The following is a 22,934-nucleotide window of genomic DNA, read 5'->3' on the forward strand; positions in this document are numbered from 1 at the left end:
GACAGGGCAGTGCACAGAGCCACCTGGCCGTGCCTCTACGAAGGAGCCGGAGAGGGGACATGCTGCTGCTGCTGCTGCTTCCGTGAGCTACTTGAGGTAAGCATTGCCTGGAGCCCTGATCCCCCTCCTGCTCTCCGAACCCTTTGGTCCCAGCCCAGAGCACCCTCCTGGACCCCCAACCCCTCATCCTTCCCCAGCCAGTGCCTTACCCCCTCCCGCATCCCAACCCCCAGTTTTGTGAGCATTCATGGCCCGCCATACAATTTCCATACCCAGATGTGGCCCTTGGGCCAAAAAGTTTGCCCACCCCTGCTTTAGAAAGTGTGTCAGGTACCATGCGTTTGAATAATCCCATATGAATTTTACCAGCGGGACTGACTTTCTCCTTTTTGATGCCAATAGGAATAGAAAGTATGATCCTTGCAATGAGAAGGGAGGAAAATTTAAAGTGGTTCAGAAAAAAGTACAATTGCTACTTCAAAAGATCCAGTTAAAATAAAATAAAGGAAACATAAGTATGGTAGAGGTGGCTCAGAACCAAAACTTCAGATCCCAACATCCCTGGAGATTAGGTCAGATCCTTTTCATGCATATGACCCATATTTTATAATGAGCCAAACTAAAATCGCAACACTTTTTGATATCTGAAATCTAGATCTGAATTTTGGACTAATCAGTAGTACATAAAATGTAACCATTTTAAACCTTCGTGCTGTCCATCAGAGTCAGGTTAGACACTGTGGATTCAGGAAGGAACTTTTCGTGTGTTGGATGAGGAATGTTTAGCACAGTGCTACATGTTCGTTATGCAGTAATGTAGCTTATAGTTTCAAAGTCCTACCTCTGTTTTGTTGTAGTTTTGAATACTAAGATCCCCAGTGAGTGTGAACTGGAAATCAGTGAAGCTATGGCAACTTACAGCAGTTAAGGTTCTGGCCCAAACTCTCTCAAGTTATCTTTTTCTTGGACGCTTTCCTACAATTCATCACATTTATAGATTGGCTTGGGAAAAAAATAAAATCAAAATGACTCCTTATTTATTTTTTTTTGTATCTTCTCTTTCTTTTCTTAAGCAGCTTTAAAAATGTTAAACATAAATGAAATAACTTAGCATATAGAATCTGAATAAATGTCTTCATAGAGATTGTTTTTGATGCATATCGAACTGGAATGTATACTGGGCTTTATGAACAAATTCCCTAAAAGGATTGCAGGATGCAGGTGCTCAGTAGGGCACAAGGTGGCTCCAGTAGCCAGATCACAAAGAAGGCTGGGATGAATTGGAATAAGTTGGAAGAATGAGTTCACAGATATTGACCAAGAATGTGTCTGAACAGAGGACTTCATTTCTTTCTAATGCTGATATGGTATTTTTTTAATTTGGATTTGATTTTAACAGGTTTTTTTGGAAGTGCAGTACATTCAGTCCTAGAGAGAAAGTGGGGCTGGTACATTTGCACTGAGTTTCACCCAAGGTAGCCTCATATTTCATTGCTAAGGGAATGATTCCTGTGTTCCATAAAATATTATGAGCTGATCTAGTTCTTCTGAATAAAAGGTGATTGCTAAATGTAAATAATAGAATTCCAGTGGATACTGTAGAAACTAAGGAACAGAACTCTACAGAATTAGAGCAGGAGTGTAGATTGAATTTGATAAGTGGGTAAAGCTCCGATACAAACAATTGTGAAGAGGATTAGTGCACACTAGAGTTCTATTTAGATGAATGTTATTCTGTGAGGGTCCAATCTTGTTTTTCTTCCAAAAGTTCAGATTTTGTAAAAATAGAATAAAACGGATTGAGTGAGAAAATAGAATGGTTTAGTATGAGCATATTTAGCCAAAAGTATCATCTCAGTATTATTGGTCTAGCATGCCAAAATATCTACAGTATTTTGTTTTCTATGTCTTTGAGAGAGGAACTAATTTCTTGTCATCTCTATTTTAGAAAATTTTATTCTAGGCATCTCAAAACACTTTAAAATGGATAGTGGGGTGGTAAATGTTATTTCCATTTTACAAATGAAGAAACTGGGCAGAAAGAGGTACAGTGACCTGGCTTCCTGTCTGACCTCAGGCAGTGGGAAGTCTCCTGACTCCCACCTGGCTTCTTGTTAATACTGCCTGTCACTTTCACTGTTTTCATTTTTTCAATTACCTGTTTTATTTCTTCCACTTGCTGGAGTTTGTATCCATACAGGAAACTGAATTTAACTATGTTTATTCCTGAGTTGTTTATTTTTTGAATAAGAACTAGCTGCTATTTTTTTTTCTGGCATTCCGTTTCCTTGTGTGACTCAGTCAGAACGAAAAAAATGTAGGTTAGGTTACTGCTTTGTGACAGGCATTGTGCTAAATAAGAAAAAATAATAACTAACAAGTGTTTCTTTAAGATGCTGTTTGCCTTGCACAGCATCACAAAGGAGAATCAAAATACAAATTTTGAGATGACTTATTTAGTGAAGATCCTGAAATTTAAAAGGAGATTCTTTTGTTGATGATGGTTGATGATGATGATGGATTTAAAAAAAATTGATGAAACTAGTTTAATCATTTATTTGTCTTTGTTTATTTTAGAAACATGAAACAGTTCATATTTGTTCACCTTGAAAATCTATTATAAAGACATATGCATAAGAAAGAAAAAGAAATATCAGAAATTGAGGCTAAAAACCAAAAGCATGTGTACCACTTAGACTTTCAATATTCTTTGTAGATACATTTTGTTGTTCATTTTATCAAAAGTAAACTTTTGAGGTTAAAACAATAACGCATGAATCTGAAATAAGGGGCCTAATCTTGTCTTGCTCAGACAGAACTCCCATTGACTTCAGAAGGAGCTTTGTGTGAATAAAGACTGTAAGAAGTAGTCCACTAACGTTAAAATATTACAGGGTTAGATCATCAGGTGGTGTAGGTAGGCACAGCTCCATTGAGTTAAATGGAACTATATACCTTGTGGATGGTAGGTAAAATCTTCAGAATACTGTAATAGTACTTTATTAATATTAATTTGTCAAATTTGAAAAATCTGGCCTTTTTTTGGTTGCTTAAATTCTTATTCGCATGTCTTAGTGTTTTGTGCTCAGGAACTGAAAATATGCAAATATGTATTCAAAAACATTTCACTGTTTTCATGAGAGAGTGAAGAAAATAGAAGTAATCAAAAATTGGAATTAAATACTTTGATAGTTTGGCCAATTAATAGATCTGCGGTTGCAGAATAGGAGGTCTGTGGGTTGAAACTGGCTCTTAACTTAATGTTAACTTGCATTTAATTAGCTAGACCAGATGGAAGGTGGCTAAGCTTTGAATGAAGGCTTGTGGGAAAAAGACATAATCTTCCATTTTGTCAAAGGAACTAATACCACAGATTAAAGGTCGGTGTTCTTTTCAGAATTTAAAGCGTGGATGCATAGTGTCTGACAGCGAGAAACAGCAAGGGCGCTAGCAAATTAACTTAACCCCTAGATGCCTAGTATACAGGCTCAGCTTCATTTGATCCTACAATTCAAGTCCTAGCACTCCTGTTTGAGTAATAAATCCCAAGTAGATAAAGATTTCTGAATTTCAGTCTTGTGTAAGCAAGAGGGGTCACTTCTGGAAAGTTTGTGCTTAGGGGGAAGGAAAACAGAGAGAATTCCCCACATAGCTGAGAAATGACTCAATCCTGTAAATGCTAAACACCCTGGCTCAATTCAGCAAAGCACTTAATTCCGTGCTTAATAATAAGCATGTGAGTAGGCAAATCAATGGAGCTATTCATGTGCTTAAGTACTTCTCTGGCCTGATCCAGCATTCTCAGCACTTTCAGGATTGAGCCATAAATATGCACCATGTTAGAGCATGAGAATGTAGTATGTAGTAAGAGGAGTAGAGTATGTAGTAAGAGGAGTAGAGTAGTAGGCATTGCAGCAAGACATTACACATGTTTAAAAAGAGAGGAAATTAAAGTATAAATAAAAATAATTGTAATGAGAATTAAGGAAAGAAGTAGGTCATGGCTCTGATTTCTCCCTGAGTGTTCTGTTACTCTTGGGGTTGCTTCCTATACTCACTCAAATCAGTGGCAAAACTCCCATTGATTTCAGTGGTGCATGAATGAGTCCTTTCTGAACTGCTGAAGAACAATTTGCTGAACAAGAAATTAGCCAAAACACAGCACTGCCATGAAATTTATATTCCGCATTGTTTTAGCAGCAAAGAATGTTGTGCTCTAATGAAGCTATGAATTCTTTTTAAGGGCCTGATTCTGCCATCCTTACATGCATTGATTTCTGTGGAATTACTTACACCAGGCCTACTCCAAATCCTGATGCTCTGAAGTCAGTGAAAAGGATCCTGTTGACTTCTGTGGGTTTTGGATCAGGCTTATGATAAGGTACTACTTTACATGTATAACGGTGGGAGAAATGGGTCCCAGGAAGATTTTTGATGTGATTAATATTCAATAGAGTTGAGAAAATGTTTTGAAATTTATTCTCTCAAACTTTAAAATAACTTGCTTTAGCTATGCTCTTGCTCTCTGTAAACAGGTTTTACCAGCATAAACTCCTGAAAATAGAAAATTTCTAAGTCACATGCATGGATATAGACGGCATGGATTTTAAACTTCACCTGAAGTACTTGCATACCCATTTGATCAAGAAACAGAAAAGGGCATACTATATGACTTATGAGGCCAATCATAACTAAACAACATAGCCTGATTGTAAAATACTTGCAGAGAACTGATTACAAACAATCCATAGATGTAAAAAAAAAATCTAGTAATTTTAAATAACATAAAAACTCAATTCTACCTTTTTGCTCAGAACACTTTTTAAATATCCCATGAAGCCAATAGGATTACTTCTTTAGTAACTCTGATTTTGATTTACTGAACATGAGTGAGGATGGCAGAATTCCTGACAAAATTACATTCTTTGATAAAATAAAGTAATCTAATGAATTATTATTTGAAAATTATTTTTTCACTTATTGTTTTAAGGTTAACTCACCATAGAAATCGGTATTAGTTAAGATGAGGTCTGTTTTCTTTCAGAGATATTATATCTGGTAGTGACTGAGAATCCAAATCAATATTTGAATTCACATTTATTACAGAAAATAATTACTAGTAATGTGGATTTTGCCATAATTTCATTCGAAATACGAAGCCAGCCGAAATTAATGTTTACTACTAATGTTCACGCTGTTTAACATCAAAGTTTAGTAACTCAAGATATTATAAGTGATGATATCAAATATATTTCTTCCACTCCACCTAGAAAATGGTATCATTTTATTTATTACAATGCATTTTTAACCAAAATAAAATAAGACTCTTTAAAGCAGCTTTGGGCTTTATTTGCGGTAAAAAAAAACATTTTCACTAAGTGCTATGTAATGGCGCATTGTGCCTATAGGTTGCCAGTTCTAACCTGGCCATAGTAACTAAAACCATCTGAGGTCGGTATTTTTTGTTTGTATTAAATTAGTATGGTGGTATTGGGTTAGCCCCTATCAGATACATCATACAACTTTAATAATCTTCAGTAATTGGCCCCCTGGTACTGAATGAGCATGGAAACCTCATCCTTTCTGACCTACTTGAAGGTCAAGGTTGCAGCATATTAAGATAAGGGAACTTGTTCTGTTGCTCTCCATGCTATTCCTAGATTGTGGATAAACGGAAGACTTCAGTCTCCATAGCTGCTATTCTGGCACATTGCAAGGCACACACATTCAATAAAATAATTTAAAGGAAAAACTCTTTTGATTGTGCCAGCTGGCATCAGGGCATAAATGTTTACGAAGTCACCCCAGGACTTTAGAAAGTTCTTTTATTGTAAAAGCTTTGTGTATACTGAATACATATAACTGCTGATGCTTACACTAAAACATTGTTTTCTTATTGTTAAATAACTTTGTCTTGTGGATGGTAGAAGCGGAATTGTAGCGGTCACCATTAAAAAGTCAGCATTTACGCACAATTACCATACAGTGGTATTGGAGATGCCACAGTTATTTTCTATTTTGAATATAGGGAAATACTGGCACATGTCAGATACCACTCTGTGGTAACTCTGGGCAAGCATTCACAGGAAACTGGAAGTTAACAAATAGCAACTGCTGCAAGCGACAAATGGTAACCTTTACTTATCACATGACTATTTTCAGCCAATCTGAAACCAGGAAAGTCTAAATCTATATAATATGGTTTATTGAGAAGTGTAAATATTCACATTTTTACAGTTGAATAAAACTTATGCTGCATATTAGGGATCAAATTCTGCCTTCTGCTATGCTCTTGCCAGGGCAGTAGGATTGTTTAGGGGTGACCTGCAGTAGGATTTAGCCCTACAAATTCATTTGAGGAGAATATTTAAGACAGAATGAGACAGATTCTGCCCTGGGTAATGATACATAGGACAAATTCAGTGAGAGTTCCATGGAGGAATCTAAGAGCATAAGTTGGATCAGTATCTATAAATTCTATCCTGATCAAAATTGTGCCACAAAAAGCATTGTTAAAAACATAAGAGTTTGAGAACTGCCTTTTTGATGCAACGTGAACCTTGCCAAAAACTAATGTATCGTTTACAGGAAATTAGAAGTTAGAGAGGATGAGTCAGTCTACTTCAAGGCTGAACAGTTTCCATTGAACTTAAATAATGAATGCCAAGACCTAGAGACAAAACAATCAGCTGCAATAGTTTTCCCTTCTTTGATTGTGTCTTGCATTCAGTCCATGCCATTCTCTCTTTAGGGGAGTCCTCTTTCCCTTTTACTTCACCAAGCATTAGGAGTGTAAACATAAATCATTGTAACCTTTGGAGAAAAAAACAACATTCTATATATTGCTTTAGTGCCAATTATCACAGAGTGCAGGTCAGCATGTGCAATTTTTGCCTCCAGGGTGTTCTTTTACAGGAACTTGCCACCAATTTTTGTAATATCTGTCTCCATAAAAGGACAGGAATAAATAAATAATCTGCTTTAGCTTCACACTTAATTCTGAAAGGGCACAGGTCATTTATTTCCAGGCATGTACAAAGATCATGACATAATTGCTGAATTACAAAGCAACCAATGAGAATGGTGCATTTATACCAAGAAAATAACTCTGAATAGTTCCTATTTGTAACAGTTTCTACATTTGTTTGGTATTCAGGTTTATGAAACAAACACTTTTAGTGGTGTATTATGTTAATCTAACTCTTGATAGAAACTAGAGAGAAAATGGGCTTTTATATAAACAAATTTTTTTGGATCCTTTTAATGCTGATTATTCTCTTGGTATAGAGTGGTTCCATGGCCTTGTGAATAATGCTTTGGATTGTCATAGACAAGACAGAGATTTGGAAAGAGGCTTTTGAGCATTGTGTGAAGGTGATAATCTCAGCCTCCAGGGAAGGAGAGGAAGAAAAGGTGGCTGCTTGTATTATTCTCTTATATTCCTCCCTGGCCAGTCCTTGAACAGAGCTGCATTTCCTGAAATGAAAAGGGACTTAATTATTTAGGGCTCCTAGTCAAGCTACTTCTTATATTTGTATTGGGGCCTCCTGTGGCATTTTTCAAACTGATATAACTGTACATGTTCAAAAGATTAGGCCCTTGATGCTTCCAATATCATACATACCATACTCTGGGAACATTCTGTGGCAAAAAATTAAAAATTCTGCACACAATATTTTAAAATTCTGCATGTTTTATTTGTCAATAAATAAATGCAGAGGCTCCAGCATGGCAGTGGGGAGCATAGGCCACTGGCTGGACAAAGGTAGGAGATCACTCTGTAGCCTCCCCACTCCCCGGGACACGGACTCAGTGGTGAGGCTGCACCTGACCCTGACACAACACAAGACCTGGGCGTGCCCCAGAAACACCTTGAGGCCATGCCCTCTGTGCCAAGTGCACCAGGTGTGGGGCAGGCAGGCTCAACCAGTCAGGATCCAAGTGTGGAGGGGCTCAGTGTGGGGGGGACCCAGGTGTGGGGTGAGAGGATTCTGTATGGGACAATCTGGGTCCAAGCAGCTCAGCTCAGGGTCTAGGTGTGTGGGGGATCTGGATGCACAGAGGCTCGTTGTGGGGAGGAGGGTTTCCAGGTGCAGGGACAATGGGACTCTGCAGGGGCTTCCAGCTGAAAGTGGTTGGGACTCAGCAGAGAGATCTGGGTGCTGTAGAGTGGGGCTTGGTGGGGTGGGAGTCTGGGTGCAGCTAATTGGGGGTGAGTGGCATGGAGGTCTGCATGCAGGGGCTCAGGGTTGTGCAGGGGGGTGGGGCTCATCAGGGTGGGGGTTTGAGTGAAGGGAGCTCAGTGGGGATTGGTCTGGGTGCAAGGGGTCTGGGTGCAGGAGGGCTGCAGATGCAGGGGTTGAGGTTCAGTGGGCTGGGGTTCGGGTATGGAGGGCTAGGGGGATTCTGGATATACGGGATGAGGCTTGGTGGGGGGTGTCTAGGTATGGGAGGTCCAGATGCACGGATGTTGGACAGATGGGGGAACAGAGGCCTGTACAGAGGCCACTCCTCCTGCAACTGAGGAGCAATGAGGGCAGGGGAGGATGCTAAACTTCCTGCAGCTGGGGGAGGTTTCTAGGGGTGAGTCTGACACAGCCCCAGCCACTCCTTGCAGGGGAAGAGGAAGTCCCGTCTTCTCCTGCCTCCAGCCCAGCCGGGACTAGCAGCTGATGCCGGGTCAGGGTAGGAGCCACTGACTGGTGGTGTCCCCAGCCCTGCAGTGATTTACCTCTCCACTGGCTGCTCCGGGTGCCTGAAACGATGTACCTGCACAGCTAGGGAGTGGTGCATTTCTGCTCTTGCAGCTTCCCTTTGCTTCCAAGTCAGAAAGTCATTTTTCTGCCAGGAAGCAAAGAAATCTGGAGGGGACATTAATTCTGCGCACGTGTAGTGGCGCAGAATTCCCCCAGGAGTAATACAAGGAGTAGGGCTTGATGTGGGTGGTGTGTATGAGAGCAAGAAAGAGAGAGAGAGAGGAGACCCACAACTTTGAAGCTACTTCTGGCTATGCTGTGAGTGAGTTCATGAAGCTCTAAGCAAATCTTCTGTACACCGCAGGGTTGTGTTCTTGTGAAGTTGGCCATAGCTTTATGTGAGATTTGTGTTGAATAATCTTAATTTAATTTAAAAGAGCAGTTCAAAGCTTGCTTAAATAGAGATCAGCCAGCCCTGGATTTGAGATCCTCAGGGGGAATAAGCTTTATTTATTTATTTTATTGTATGAAAACACTATGATTCACATTTTCAAAGCCAGCTAGGGGGTTTAGCCACATTAATTTTAATGGGACTTGGATTTGAAAATCCCAACCTATATTTCTAAAAATATGAGCCCATTTTGTACACCCTGCTAACTAACTACATACTGGGCCAGATTCACTCCCATGGATACAAATTGCAACCTCCTGTGCCGACAGGGGAAGCATCTCCCCCTGCAAATTCCACTTGAGAAGGCAGCCTTCAATTCTAGCCAAGGCTCCATAGGAGTCTCATTGGCAGAAGTGCCCTTGAAAGAGTAATTGAATAAATACATCTCTCAGTTGCTCTGGCCCTGCCCACTTTGTGGGGTGTGTCAGCAAGTTCCAGACAGAGTCAGGGTAGGAGTTTGCTGGAGGCTTGTGACACTTCCCCCTCCAGCCATACTTTCAGCCATCAGACATAGAATTGGGACCTTGAATTGTGCCAACTGGCTGCTTTTGTCAGAAGATTCTTTTCATAATAAGCAACAGCACTCATTGGAGAGCAATAATTATTAATGGGAATTATTGTCCTGTTTGGAATATTTTCACAGGAAAGAATACTCATTTCTGTCTCTAAAGTAAAAAGGCTGGTCACATGCTCACAATTCAGTTTAAGTCAATCGTTATTCTAACAGCCGCCAGTTTTCATTGAAGTGTTTCACCAGCAGCACAATTTGGGTATCAAATCTATTTTGTTTGTCACTTGAATTTTTACAGTACATAACAATTGAGGGTTAAACTCATTGACATACACTTTAAACTTTTTATATATAAAAGTTAATATATAACATTCCTTTTGTGCCATACAGTATCTAATTAGTCAAATTACACTATGATTTACATTTCTTGGTATTAAATTAATCTTTCACTTTAAAACAGTGATTTCAGATAGTTTGAGGTCATGGGGTAGTGAGGAGGACATAGGTTCAGCATAGAGAACACCAGACCTGGAATGAGGTTCTGCATTCTATTGTTGGCTCTGCCACTAAATTGACGTATAATTGTGGGCACTTAACCAGTCTGTGCCTCAGTTTCCAGATATATAATATGGGAATGAGAATGCTTATTCACCTTTGTGAAGCACTTTTGGCTCTACAGATGAAAAATGCTAAATATTATTGTAAGAGTATTGTTCTAGGATTAAAGAGTGGACGTAGCTCAAGAAATGCTTTGTAAATCCAGGAATTTTGTTTTGGGCCAAATTGAAAATGGTAACCTTAACACCCAGTGTTAGTGTCTGCCAGGATTTAAGTCTAAAGAGTTTGAGTATATAAGTTAAGGCTTTGTAGAATGATGTTAGAGTGTATGAACTTGTCATTCAGCATGTGTTTGCATTATTCCAGTAGAATGGTCTCAGCTAAAATTCAGCATCATTTGTCTGATGTGTATGTAATGATTTCTATCAGTGAATTTTACCTTCCAGAGAATGAAGGCAGATTACTAGAAAATAAGTTTTAAACAATTCTTTCTCTCAAAGATACAGAATTATTAGTAGGTTTTTGAACTTCTGCTATGTACATGATGCTATTCCACCAGAAGATGTTGTAAGAGACTCCGTGCTGATTTAGAGAGAATGAGGTCTACCTTCATTCCCCAAAATCAAAGTTAGCTATGAGCTGTGAGGAGGAGTTAAAATTAGGTACAACAAGCAATTAGAATGCCTTCATTGTGTTATCAAGAAAGGCATAATAAGTATATTGTTATACTGTAACATTTTGTACTTCAAAACTAGAATAACTCTGAAAAAGTTCATCCCGGTAAATCTTATGGATTCCTCCATAGGAGGAATTTTATCCTTTTGGTGAGTGACCTACAATGATTGTTTTGTAATGCAATATTGTTTATACTGTAAATCTCTTAAATTTTGCTGGGTCTGTAAATAGTTTTATAATTGATGCTTACCAGTTAGGCTTAATTGTTTCAATGTGATCAATATAAGTTTTAAATGTGAATCTAACTTTTTAACCCTATTAATCATAAAACTGTCTGAGACAGCTTGTGTACAATAACTCCTGTTTTTTGCCCCTTTGGTGAGTCAGGAGCATATGCTAAGTGCTTTCTAAAGGGAAAAATAAATAAATAAAACCCAATAGTTCCTCCTTCTAACAGTTTTTTGGAAACTAAAAATCTATCATGTTCCAATGGTCTTTTATATAATGGCATCAATGAAAATGAGACTCTCGGATTGTAGTAGCGTTTAAAAGGAGTTTATCAACACATGCTGAATTGTGGGGGGTGGAAGAATTTGTTGGAGCAGTGGGTTTGGAAATGTGTGTGCTCTACCTAGAAATTAAATATAGCAGTGCTTCTGTTTAAAGTGCTCATGGAATTAAAACCAGAAACCAAATGAATATGAAAATCCCCTTTTGTGTTGTTTACTCTCAAAGAAAAACTCCAACTCTGCTTAATCTTTTTTTGCTTAATCTTTTTTCCTTCCAAAAAATATTTTTAGAATGAAATAAAAAAGGCTGAAAAAGAAGTATTTAAATTTTCTAGTTCAATAAATTATTTTTTTCACCCTGTCATTAAAATTTAAGGGGAGGGGGAGGAACCTATGGAGCCAAATCCTGTTCTCGGTTACAGTCAGGCAACATGGGATTGCACAGCTGTAACAGAGACCAATATTTAACCCACTCCATGCACAGTTGCTGTAAAGTATGCCTTGTGAAAAGAAGCTACTGCGTACTGGTGAGTGTCTGTTTACAAAAGTGTCTTTTGGCTTTGATGTAACGCACACAGAATCTGTTGTGTTGTTTGCAGAAGGCAAATGGACACATTTAACACATGTAAACTGGCCATATATAATTACTGTTTAACTCTCACATGACTCTGGGTTGTGCCTGTTCCTCTCTGAAGCTCATGTTCAGTAGACTTCCACTGAAGTCAGTGTTGGCTAGCACAGCCTTGGGTCTTACATCTTTCAAAGTATAGACTTTTAATTATTTCTGACAGTACCTTTGTGATGTGTATAAGTATTATTTCCATTTTCATGTGGGGAATCTGAAACACAATGACCTGTTTATTGTGACACCGCTTAAGTCTATGAAAGAGCCAACCCTAGAACTCGGGTGTTTCTACCACAGAGTATGTCTCTAGGCGGTAGGTGTGATTGCAGATGTTGAAATTCCTGAGCCAGCTTTGATCAAGCTGGTTTGCTAAAAATACCAGCAAAGCTGCAGCAGCAAAGGCAGTGGCATTGGCTAGCTGCTCAAGTACATACCCTGGGTCCCAGGCAGGCATGTACTCAGACTGCTCGCCAGTACTGCTGCCCATGGCTTCATAGCTATTTTTAGAGAGCTAGCTTGATCAAAGCTAGCTAAGGGCATTCCTACATGTAGTGTAATCACAGTTGCAATGTAGGCATACCCTCGATCCTGTGTTCAGTATGCTAAATTACACTGCCTCTTGAACATTTAAAGTGCTATCTCTCTCTCCCCTTTTGTTACCTTCTTCCTCCATTCTGTTCTCCCAAGTAATTTTAATTCTTGCTTTGCTCATTTTCCTATGGGGTGCTTTTCTTGTTGACGTGCACATCCATCTAATGCCAAAAAAATAAAGAGCTGATGGATTTTGAAAAGGTAAGGAATTGTAGAAACCACAACAAAAGACTGGGCTGGGATTTGTTACTTTTTTTTTTACTTTCTTGTGACCCTACTTTGACTTCTTACATTAATTTTTTTTTTAAATCATTTAGTTTTTCAAGGCCTGTTTCTTTATCAACTGAAGCATGTAATTTTACTCACATGAGTAAAAGCTGTGTATTTAAACCTTTACAGGATCAGGTCCTTAGTTTTTAAGTGGATTATGAGACCCCCCCCCCCCAAAAAAAAACCATCCCAAAAACCAAATGTAGAACTGATTGATAGAAACTTACAGAAGAGCCTAGAGACTTTTTGTAGAAAATGTTACATATAAACGTTGCTCGCTAGCCCAGAGCTACGGAGTATAAAAAAAGAGAGACTGATTTTCCCTGCATGCTGAATCTGTTGTGTCGCAGGAGCTCTAACATTTATCAGTTTAAAAATGAATCGTGTATAGACAAATGCATGCTACATGATTCCCCATTTTACTCAAGGAGTTAACAGTCTGGAGCTGTGTTTGATGAACCAGATGGTCTTTAACAGTAACATTGTTCATATTGTTTAGATTATCCTGTTGCAAGTACAGTGCCTCGTTTACCTTTTATGGAAGAAAGTGTGGAAAATTGACCACAGATGTAAGTAACCAAGAATGATGTCTGAGGCAATTCTTACCAGGCCTCCCTCTCTAACACGCCTGATCCTGCAGATAAAAATAAATAGAGAAATGTGAGGCAGCATGAGAAACATCTAGTGTTACCTATTTAAGTATTTAATTTGAGCTCTGTGAGCTACTAAAATCTTTATTTTTTTTAAACTGAGACTTCTTCATATTGGATTAGTTTCAGTCATACAATGTAGGCAGCCTGAATGTATATTTTATCCAGGTACTAAATAGCACATAATTATATATTTTTTTCCATCCTGTTTAAAAAGGGAGGAGGAGAAGCCAAATACACTGATCTCAAACACAGTTTCTGACCCAAAAATCTTCCTGAAGAGATTGGCGCCCATTTTGTGCTGTAATGAGAGAGAGTGCAATCCCCCTTAATATTGATTTGATTGGTATCATAAGAAAAGGCTGTGCCAAGTTAATTAGAGCTCGTCCATTGTTACTCCTAATAATGTATGACTGAGTTTGTGTCGTGTCTTGAAAGGCAATCCCAGATAGAAATAAACTTTTTTTAGACTAGTATCTCTTTTGTGCTGTATCTGGAATTGGAAGGCACAGCTCTTAAACAGAACAAAGGAAAATCGCCACAAATGAAAGCAATAAACCCTGTTTTATAAAGTCCTTTTATTTCCTATCACTTTTCTCTCTCTCCCTCATTTCCTTCCTCTTATTAGGAGCTGCTGTCAAACGGCATTTGCTTCTGGCAAGTGGTTCCCTTCGGAGCTCTAAAGCTGACACCACTGCATTTGCATGCAGGTGCTACTGCAATAAAGTGCAGCCCCTCTTGCTGCATGCCCCCTGGGAGCAGAGAGGGCCATAACCCCATTCATCACTCGTAGACCCAGAAACTGAAAAACTCCAATTTGTTTTTATAAATTAAATGTCTTGGCTTGTATCCCTTTAGCCTATGGTTGAAAACAAGATGGCAACTTTCTTTGACCTTGTTGACAGCAACACTCTCCTTTATTACACCCGGACTTAAATAAAAGATATTAGAAGAGTTTCCTATCTCAGTCAGTGCTTTTGATCTTCATTCTGAGAACACATTGAGCCTTTATTACATAAGTGAAACTTCAATGACTTTCAGATGCGTGGAGTAGCCGATCGTGGATCTTGGCCCCATAGCTCTAACACTGTGAAATTGCCACATATATAATTAATACAAATTGTAATTAAAAATTGTTCTTCGGAAGAAATATCCATTACACTGAAGGAATCTCAGGAAGTTTGAGATTAAACTCCAAAGTCTGCAATATAAGTTACTAACATAAAAACAAGAGAGTTAACAATTTTCCCTGTGGAGAAGAAAATAGGGTTGTATCTTTCAGATAGAAAATACAGCAATAAATACCTATTTAAAATGCTGCTAAATTGCACACTATAGAGAGTTAGTATGCCCGTCTCTAATACTTATAGATCACAAGTAAAGTTCTTGTAAGTTCTTGTAGATCAGAAGTAAAAATAAGTTTTAGACTTGAATGGCAGCATGGTTTAATGGACTAAAGCATGGGTCTGGGAACCAGAAACTCCTAAATTCTAATCCTTCTCTCATGTGGGGTACTGGGAAAATCCTCTCTTTGTCTGTTGTCCTCATCTGTAAAATGGGTGTTGTGACAAATCCCTACATCAAAGTGATATGTGAGGCTTAGATTGTAGTTCTACTATGAAAAGTGACCTTGTAAAAGTGACCAAGAGTCCTGTGGCACCTTATAGACTAACAGATGTATTGGAGCTTAAGCTTTCGTGGGTGAATACCCACTTCTTCAGATGCATATAGTGGAAATTTCCAGAGGCAGATATAAATAGGCAAGCAAGAATCAGGCTAGGGATAACGAGGTTAGTTCAATCAGGGAGGATGAGGCCCTCTTTTAGCAGTTGAGGTGTGAACACCAAGGGAGGAGAAACTGCTTTTGTAGTTGGCTAGCCAGTCGCAGTCGTCGTTTAATCCTGAGCTGATGGTGTCAGATTTGGAAATGAACTGAAGCTCAGCAGTTTCTCTTTGACGTCTGGTCCTGAAGTTTTTTTGGGGCAGAATGGCTACCTTTAAATCTGCTATTGTGTGTCCAGGGAGATTGAAGTGTTCTCCTACAGGTTTTTGTATATTGCCATTCCTAATATCTGATTTGTGTCCATTTATCCTTTTACGTAGGGACTGTCCAGTTTGGCCGATGTACATAGCAGAGGAGCATTGCTGGCATGTGATGGTGTATATTACATTGGTGGACATGCAGGCGAATGAACCGGTGATGGTGTGGCCGATCTGGTTAGGTCCTGTGATGGTGTCGCTGATGTAGATATGTGGGCAGAGTTGGCATCGAGGTTTGTTGCATGAATTGGTTCCTGAGCTAGAGTTACTATGGTGCGGTGTGTCGTTGCTGGTGAGAATATGCTTCAGGTTGGTGGGTTGTCTGTGGGTGAGGACTGGCCTGCTTCCCAAGGCCTGTGAAAGTGAGGGATCATTGTCCAGGATGGGTTGTAGATCACCGATGATGCGCTGGAGAGGTTTTAGCTGAGGACTGTATGTGATGGCCAGTGGAGTTCTGTTGGTTTCTTTCTTGGGCTTGTCTCGCAGCAGGAGGCTTCTGGGTACATGTCTGGCTCTGTTGACCTGTTCCTTATTTCCTCGTGCGGGTATCTTTGCCACTTTTACAGATCCAGACTAACACGGCTACCCCTCTGATACTTATAAAAGTGGTGTTTTCATACACAACGGATCTGCTGCTCCCCGAGCATACCCAGAGTCATATCTGCTTACTTCAGTGACAAAAATGATGATTTACTTTTCTACTCCTGCTATCACTGCAGAACCACCACAGCTATGGGAGAGGGAGTTTGATGCAATTCTGGCTAATATTATCATCAACAGACTTCTTTACTAACTTAATACTGCAGGGCAAAATTCTACCCTCTGTTATCTGTGAAACCCCTTTGAAGCCAATAGGATTGCTGAAGTGAAATTGAGGGCAGGATATGGCTGGCCTCCTAAAGATGGACAACCCAGAATGAAAACAGCTAACTTTAGTGATCCCTGGTTGAGTTTGGAGAGCTGGCCATTAAAAAAATTAAAATCAGCTAGTTAATATTTGTGCAACCTTTTGCAATAGTACATTGTAAAATCTGATAAGCAGAGATGGTTTCAAAACAAAACCCCTGATCTGTCGTATTGTAATTACCAGAGAAAAGTACAGACAACTGGATTTTGTGCTTGGACTGGGTATTTTTCATGACAGTTGTGCAAGGCTGATATCTGTCTCCTGCTTTTTAACTCATTCAAACGAGTGTTGTCAGAAAAGATTGGAATCAGTCCAGGATTTTGGGTGTTCTTATTTTAATTTCTTAGACCTGGAAGTGTAGTGAATTTTAATGCAGGGTTTTCCAAGAGTTGGCACAAAGTTCCTGTAATTTAATCTGGATTCCTGGTAGGTAATTGATTTTTTTAAATCGTGTAGTTCCAGAAGGATGGCAGCAGGAGAGAAATTTTCTGTTACACCCAGCCCATAGGAGTCTTCTGCTGGTCCATTGGGTATAGGAAAGTTTTAGTGGATTACAGACCTAAGAAAATAAATCACCTTTGTTATCTAGAGCTGACAGGTGAGAGGATGAATAGAGAATAACTAGTTAGCGCTGCCATATGGAGCCATTGCTACGTACGCCAAACTTTCTCAGATATTTGGTAGCATGCCAGGTATACCACAAGCTCAGGGGCAAGTGCTGAAGGCATATTAGCTTCTAGACCGGGGCAGGCGAACGTTTTGGCCTGAGGTCCATATCGGGTTTCCAAAATTGTATGGAGGGCTGATTAGGGGAGGCTGTGTCTCCCCAAATAGCCAGGCCTGGCCTGGCCCCTGCCTCCTATCTGACCCACTTCTCGCCCCATGATGGCTCCCCCGGGAATCCTGCCCCATCCAACTCCCCTGTTCCATCCTCTGATGGCCCACCTGGGACCCAGGCCCCATCCACCATCCTTGTTCCCTGACCACCCCTGGACTCCCCACCCCTGACTGACCCTGCTGCCCCATCCAACCTCCCCTCATTTCCGACTGCACCCCCCCTGGGACCCTGGCCCCATCCAACCCTCCTGTTCCCCGCCCTCTGACTGCCCCGACCACTATCCACACCCGCGCCCCCTGACCACCACCCCCAAACTCCCCTTCCCCCTTACTGTGGTGCCTGGAGCACTGATGGCTGCCTGCACCACCCAGAGCACCGGGTCAGGCAGGGGCTCTGCAACTGCGCTGCCCGGCCGCCCAGAGCATTGCATCGGCGGCGTGGTGCGCTCAGGCTGTGGGGGAGAGGGAATAGCAGGGGAGAGGGGCAAGGGGCTAGCTTCCTGGGCCAGGAGCTCAGGGGTCAGGCAGGAGGGTCCTGCGGGGCAGATGTGGCCCGCAGGCCGGAGTTTGCCCACCTCTGTTCTAGGTCATGTAGACACTAGCATCTGGTGGGTTCACAATAAGTATTCTCACACAGCTCAATTGAAAGGATTTTAATTTACTAGGACTGGCAGAAAAGAAAGGGGAAAGATATTCTCTCAGTATGATGGCTTCGTCAGTTACAACTGAAGATCAGCACAGTACTTACTTACTCTGTCTCTAGAGAATTGTTCAATTGGAGGGTTAGAAAGATAATAACCTGCACAGCAGAGTCATAGTAAAGGAAATTGCTTAATTTTTTTCCTCGTTCTGTGGCATCCTGCTTCCCTCATGCCTAGTCCACAAAGGAAAGGGAACGATGTTAAAACTAGAGATGGGCCCAAACTGGTAACGTTTCTCCACACTCTTATACTAGAGTGGTTTTTGATGGTTTAAATAAAATAGAACTCAGGAGCTGAATCATACCAGGTCTTGCAAAACCTATGAATGAGACTTTCCAAAACAAAGAGTACCTGCTTTGCTTACTATGGGTGATAGGTCAATGCTTCATACTTTTTTTGAATTCCTAACCTCCTCCTCCCTGAACATGGTGGTTCAGACCAAATGGAAATAGATCTGAATCTGCCCCTGGTTTTACAAAATCAAATCTCATCTTATAAGGTTTAGAAAAAAAAAAAGAACTTTCTTAGCTCAGCTCTCTACAAAATATGTTCTTTTTGGCCTTTATAGGGCCTTTGAGGTTCCAGAACTGAATCATTCACTTTTTCAATAAACTAAATATACCTATTGATCTTTAAAAAGATCTGTGCTCTGAACCCTGGCATAAAACTTTTTGGGGTTAGAGTTCAATCTTCAGATACCTACCACAAGTATCCGTTTTATACTGACAGGTTTCAGAGTAGCAGCCGTGTTAGCAAAAAGAAAAGGCGTACTTGTGGCACCTTAGAGACTAGCTCACAAAAGCTTATGATCAAATAAATTTGTTAGTCTCTAAGGTGCCACAAGTACTCCTTTTCTTTTTGCAAATACAGACTAACACGGCTACTACTCTGAAACCTAACAAATTTGTTAGTCTCTAAGGTGCCACAAGTACTCCTTTTCTTTTTACGTTTTATATTGTGTGTCATAGGGTCATCCTTCTATCTTCCTAATCCCAAATGTACATGACATCGGTTAAAAAGCATGATAAACTTATGAAAACAGCCTAACTGGCTCCATAAAGCATATGTACAACTCTCCAAAAGTCAAGGTAATCCTTGATTCAGAGTTGCCTTAGTGAGAATTAAGCGCTACATCTGGTAGAAAGGAAAGCAGCATTATATATATTTACCACATAATCTAAAAAGCCACTTGTGCTTATTTTTACTCAAACTGGTAACAAAATATTCTCTCTGCACATGACTCAAGAGAGAAACTTTGTTTTACTATTTTCTATCTTGTATTCTGATGGTTTTTCTTCAAAAGTTCTGCGACTCTAAATTTAAACCTGGGAATGCAAACCTTCCTGGAGAGGCACTGTGGCCTCATGGCTAACGCACTGGACTGGAACTCAAAAGGAGATCTTGGTTCTATTTCTATCTCTGCCACTCGCCTGCTGAGTAATGTTGGGCAAGGTACTTCACTGCTTAGTCAGTTTTCCTATCTGTAAAAGGGGGATAATAATAATTACCTTCCTTTGTAAAGTATCTTGAGATCTGATGATGATAAGAGTATGTGGTGGTATTATTTTATTTTTTAAATATTGTAGAATATAGAAAAGAGATCTTTTGTATTTTGGTATCCTATAAAAATGAAAAGTTTTTTTTTTCCTTTCAGAATTACCTTTTCACAAACTATGCCACTATTGGTAGAAGCCTGTTTTCATGGCTAAGACTATAATAAAAGCATCTACCAGCTAGGGTTCCAGGAATAACCTACACATCTGCTGCAATCAGCCAAAAACATAGAGACTGTTATTGAGATGAGTGGTTTTGGTTAATATGCATCATGAAGCAGAAAAAATTATGCCTATATATTTCAGGGCAGAGGTAATTATCAAGAAATTGTGTGTAGAGAGAAATAATGTATGGTTAGGGAATAAAAATGTAAGCCTTGAACTTCCTATCCTGAATATATAAATCACTGCAAGTTTTAAAGCTCTTGCATGACTCATATAGAGAGGTCATTGACCAAATTTGCTGATGCAGGCAGGATGAAACAAATTTGGCTACATTTTTATGATTTTTTTCCTGCTGCTGTTAGCTTTTTTTATTTACCCAAAGTAATACAATTTTCCAGAAAACTGTAGCAACTCTGACATATGGAACTGCTAACCAGTTCACTGTCTAGGTGCATAACTGTATGGGAACAGTGGTTGTCAGTAAATTGCTTACTGTGTGACAGGAAAGTAGTCTCTCACAGGAAACTTATTGCCAGCTCGGTAATGTTCTAGAGAGAGTGAGAGAGAACAAAAAAGAAGTGGAGTATATAATGCAGTTTAGCAGATAGGATCCTGAGATGACGGAAATTGGAGTCCAAGTTAAGTAACAAAGAGACAAAGGGAAGGCAGAGAGAAAGTAACAAGAAAGGGACAAGAAACGAAAGATGATCTTGTTCAAATACAAGTCAGAGGGTCAAGAGGCTTAGGCTCTATTCCTGGCAGTGTCATACAGACCTTGGGCCTGATTATGACCTCACTTACACCGGTGTAAATCAGGAGTAATTACACTGTAATTTTTCACCTGTGAAAGTGAGATCATAATCTGTAACACTGATCAAATTACCTAGTGCCAGATTCTGCTAGATATACTCTCTCTAAATAGTACCTTACTTTGCAAGTGGCCCCATTGAAATCAATAGGAACTATAACACTGGAGGAAGATACTGCCACCCTTACTCATATAAGTAGTATCTGGCAGTTAATCTCTTTAGGACTGATTCTGATTTACATACTAGTTTTACACCATTGGAACTCTGTTGACTTAAGTGTAGTTTCTCTCCCTTTCTACTGGCATTAGTAAGTCAGAGTCAAGCCCTTTGTGCCTCAGTTTCCTTACCTATGAAACTGATAATTCTACACTATTTCATTACTCAATATAAGTATATCTGGTTAGTCAAGCTTTAGACCAGCGCATAGCCTGATTTAATAGCGGGCAATGGGAGTTACTGGTTTGGAGGGGGGAGTTACATTGTTGAGCATTTCAAGTTGAAAAGCTTATGAACGGATTTTTTTGGTAAGGACTAGGAGTATCTCTATGGATGTAAGTCACCTAGAAACGTGAAATATAAATATAATAACAAATGTGATTCTTTCATCCTGTGTGTTGAGACTCCCCAAGCTGCTTGCAAGATGAAAGTTGGTGGTCTTGTCATCTATTTATTCACACTTGGACCTTTTGCTAGAGGCACAACAAATAACAATTGCATAGCTGTGAATCTGTCAACCTACTGAGAGTCTGTCTCTTAATCTGAAGTCATTTTTGATATGAGTGAATCATGTTGTGTTAGTGGTAATTTATTTCAGTAGACAATATAATGATAAATTAAACAGTAAAAAGTCACCAGAACCAGATGGTATTCACCCAAGTGTTCTGAAGGAACTGAAATATGAGAACTACTAACTTTGGTATGTAACCTGTTGCTAAATCAGCCTCTGTACCGGATGAGTGGTGGATAGCTAATGTAATGCCAGTTTTTTAAAAAGGCTCCAGAGATGATCCTGGCAGCTACCGGCTGTTAAGTCTAACTTCAGTACCAAGCAAATTGGTTGAAACTACAGTAAAGAACAGAATTATCAGACACATAGATGAACATGCTATGTCGGGGAAGAGTCAACACAGCTTTTGTAAAGGGAAATCATGCATCACCAAACTATTAGAATTCTTTGAGAGGGTCAAGAAACATGAGGGTCAAGAAACATCTAACATGGAGGGTCAAGAAACATGATTCAGTGGATGTAGTGTACTTGGACTTTTTCGGAAAGCCTTTGACAAGGTCTCTCACCAAAGACTCTTAAGCACAGTAAGCAATCATGGGATAAGACAGAAGGTCCTGTCATGGATCAGTAATTGGTTACAAGATAGGAAACAAAGGGTAGGAATAATTGGCCAGTTTTCATATGGGAGAGAGGTAAATAGCAGGATCCCCCAAGGATTTGTGCTAGAACCAGTGCTGTTCAACATATTCATAAATGATCTTAAAAAGAGGTAAACAGTAAGGTGGCTGAGTTTGCAGATGATACAAAATTAGTCAAGATAGTTAAGTCCAAAGCTGACTGCAGAGTGTTACAAAGGGAGCTCACTGTGTGACTGGATAACAAAATGGCAGATGAAATTCAATGTTGATAAATATAAAGTGGAAAACATAATTCCAACTATACATACAAAATCAACTTTTACCACTCAAGAAAGAGATCAAGGAGTCACTGTGGATAGTTCTCTGAAAACATCTGCTCCGTGAGCACCGGCAGTCAAAAAAGCTAGGAACCATTAAGGAAGGGATAGATAATAAAACACAAAATATCGTAATGCCACTATATAAATCCATGGTATGGCCACACCTTGAATAGTGCATGCAGTTCTGATTGCCCCATCCCTAAAAAGATATATTAGAATTGGAAAAACATACAGAGAAGGGAAACAAAAATGATTAGGGGTATGGAACAGCTTCCCTATGAGGAGAGATTAAAAAGACTGGGACTGTTCATCTTAGAAAAAAGAAAAGGAGTACTTGTGGCACCTTAGAGACTAACAAATTTATTTGAGCATAAGCTTTCGTGAGCTACAGCTCACTTCATCGGATGCATTTGGTGGAAAATTTGTTTTCCACCAAATGCATCCGATGAAGTGAGCTGTAGCTCACGAAAGCTTATGCTCAAATAAGTTTTAGTCTCTAAGGTGCCACAAGTACTCCTTTTCTTTTTGCGAATACAGACTAACGCGGCTGCTACTCTGAAACCTGTCATCTTAGAAAAGAGATGAATAAGGGGAGAAATGATACATGTTTATAAAACCATGACTGATGTGGAGAAAGTGAATAAGGAAGTGTTATTTACTCCTTCCCATAACACAAGAATGAAGGGGGTCACCCAATGAAA

General features: G+C 39.7%; 1 protein-coding gene across 5 annotated transcripts in view; it reads left to right on the plus strand.

Moving 5' to 3' along the window:
* The window catches only part of PARVA (parvin alpha), a 93,125-nt gene that overhangs the window by 18,148 nt on the left and 52,043 nt on the right, over positions 1–22,934 (plus strand). The window contains exons 1-2 of one of the 5 annotated variants that reach the window (XM_043516725.1): positions 12,788–12,817; positions 13,386–13,455. The exons of 3 other annotated variants lie outside the window; for them this stretch is intronic. In XM_043516725.1, coding sequence (XP_043372660.1) covers positions 12,803–12,817; positions 13,386–13,455 — 85 coding nt within the window. In that variant the 5' untranslated portion in view covers positions 12,788–12,802. Of the gene's footprint in view, positions 1–12,787; positions 12,818–13,385; positions 13,456–22,934 lie in introns of those variants that run through there. One more of the 5 variants, XM_043516723.1, reaches the window with a different exon arrangement.

This window comes from Dermochelys coriacea, chromosome 6 (genome assembly GCF_009764565.3).
Source record: "Dermochelys coriacea isolate rDerCor1 chromosome 6, rDerCor1.pri.v4, whole genome shotgun sequence".
NCBI classification, from domain to species: Eukaryota; Metazoa; Chordata; order Testudines; family Dermochelyidae; genus Dermochelys; species Dermochelys coriacea.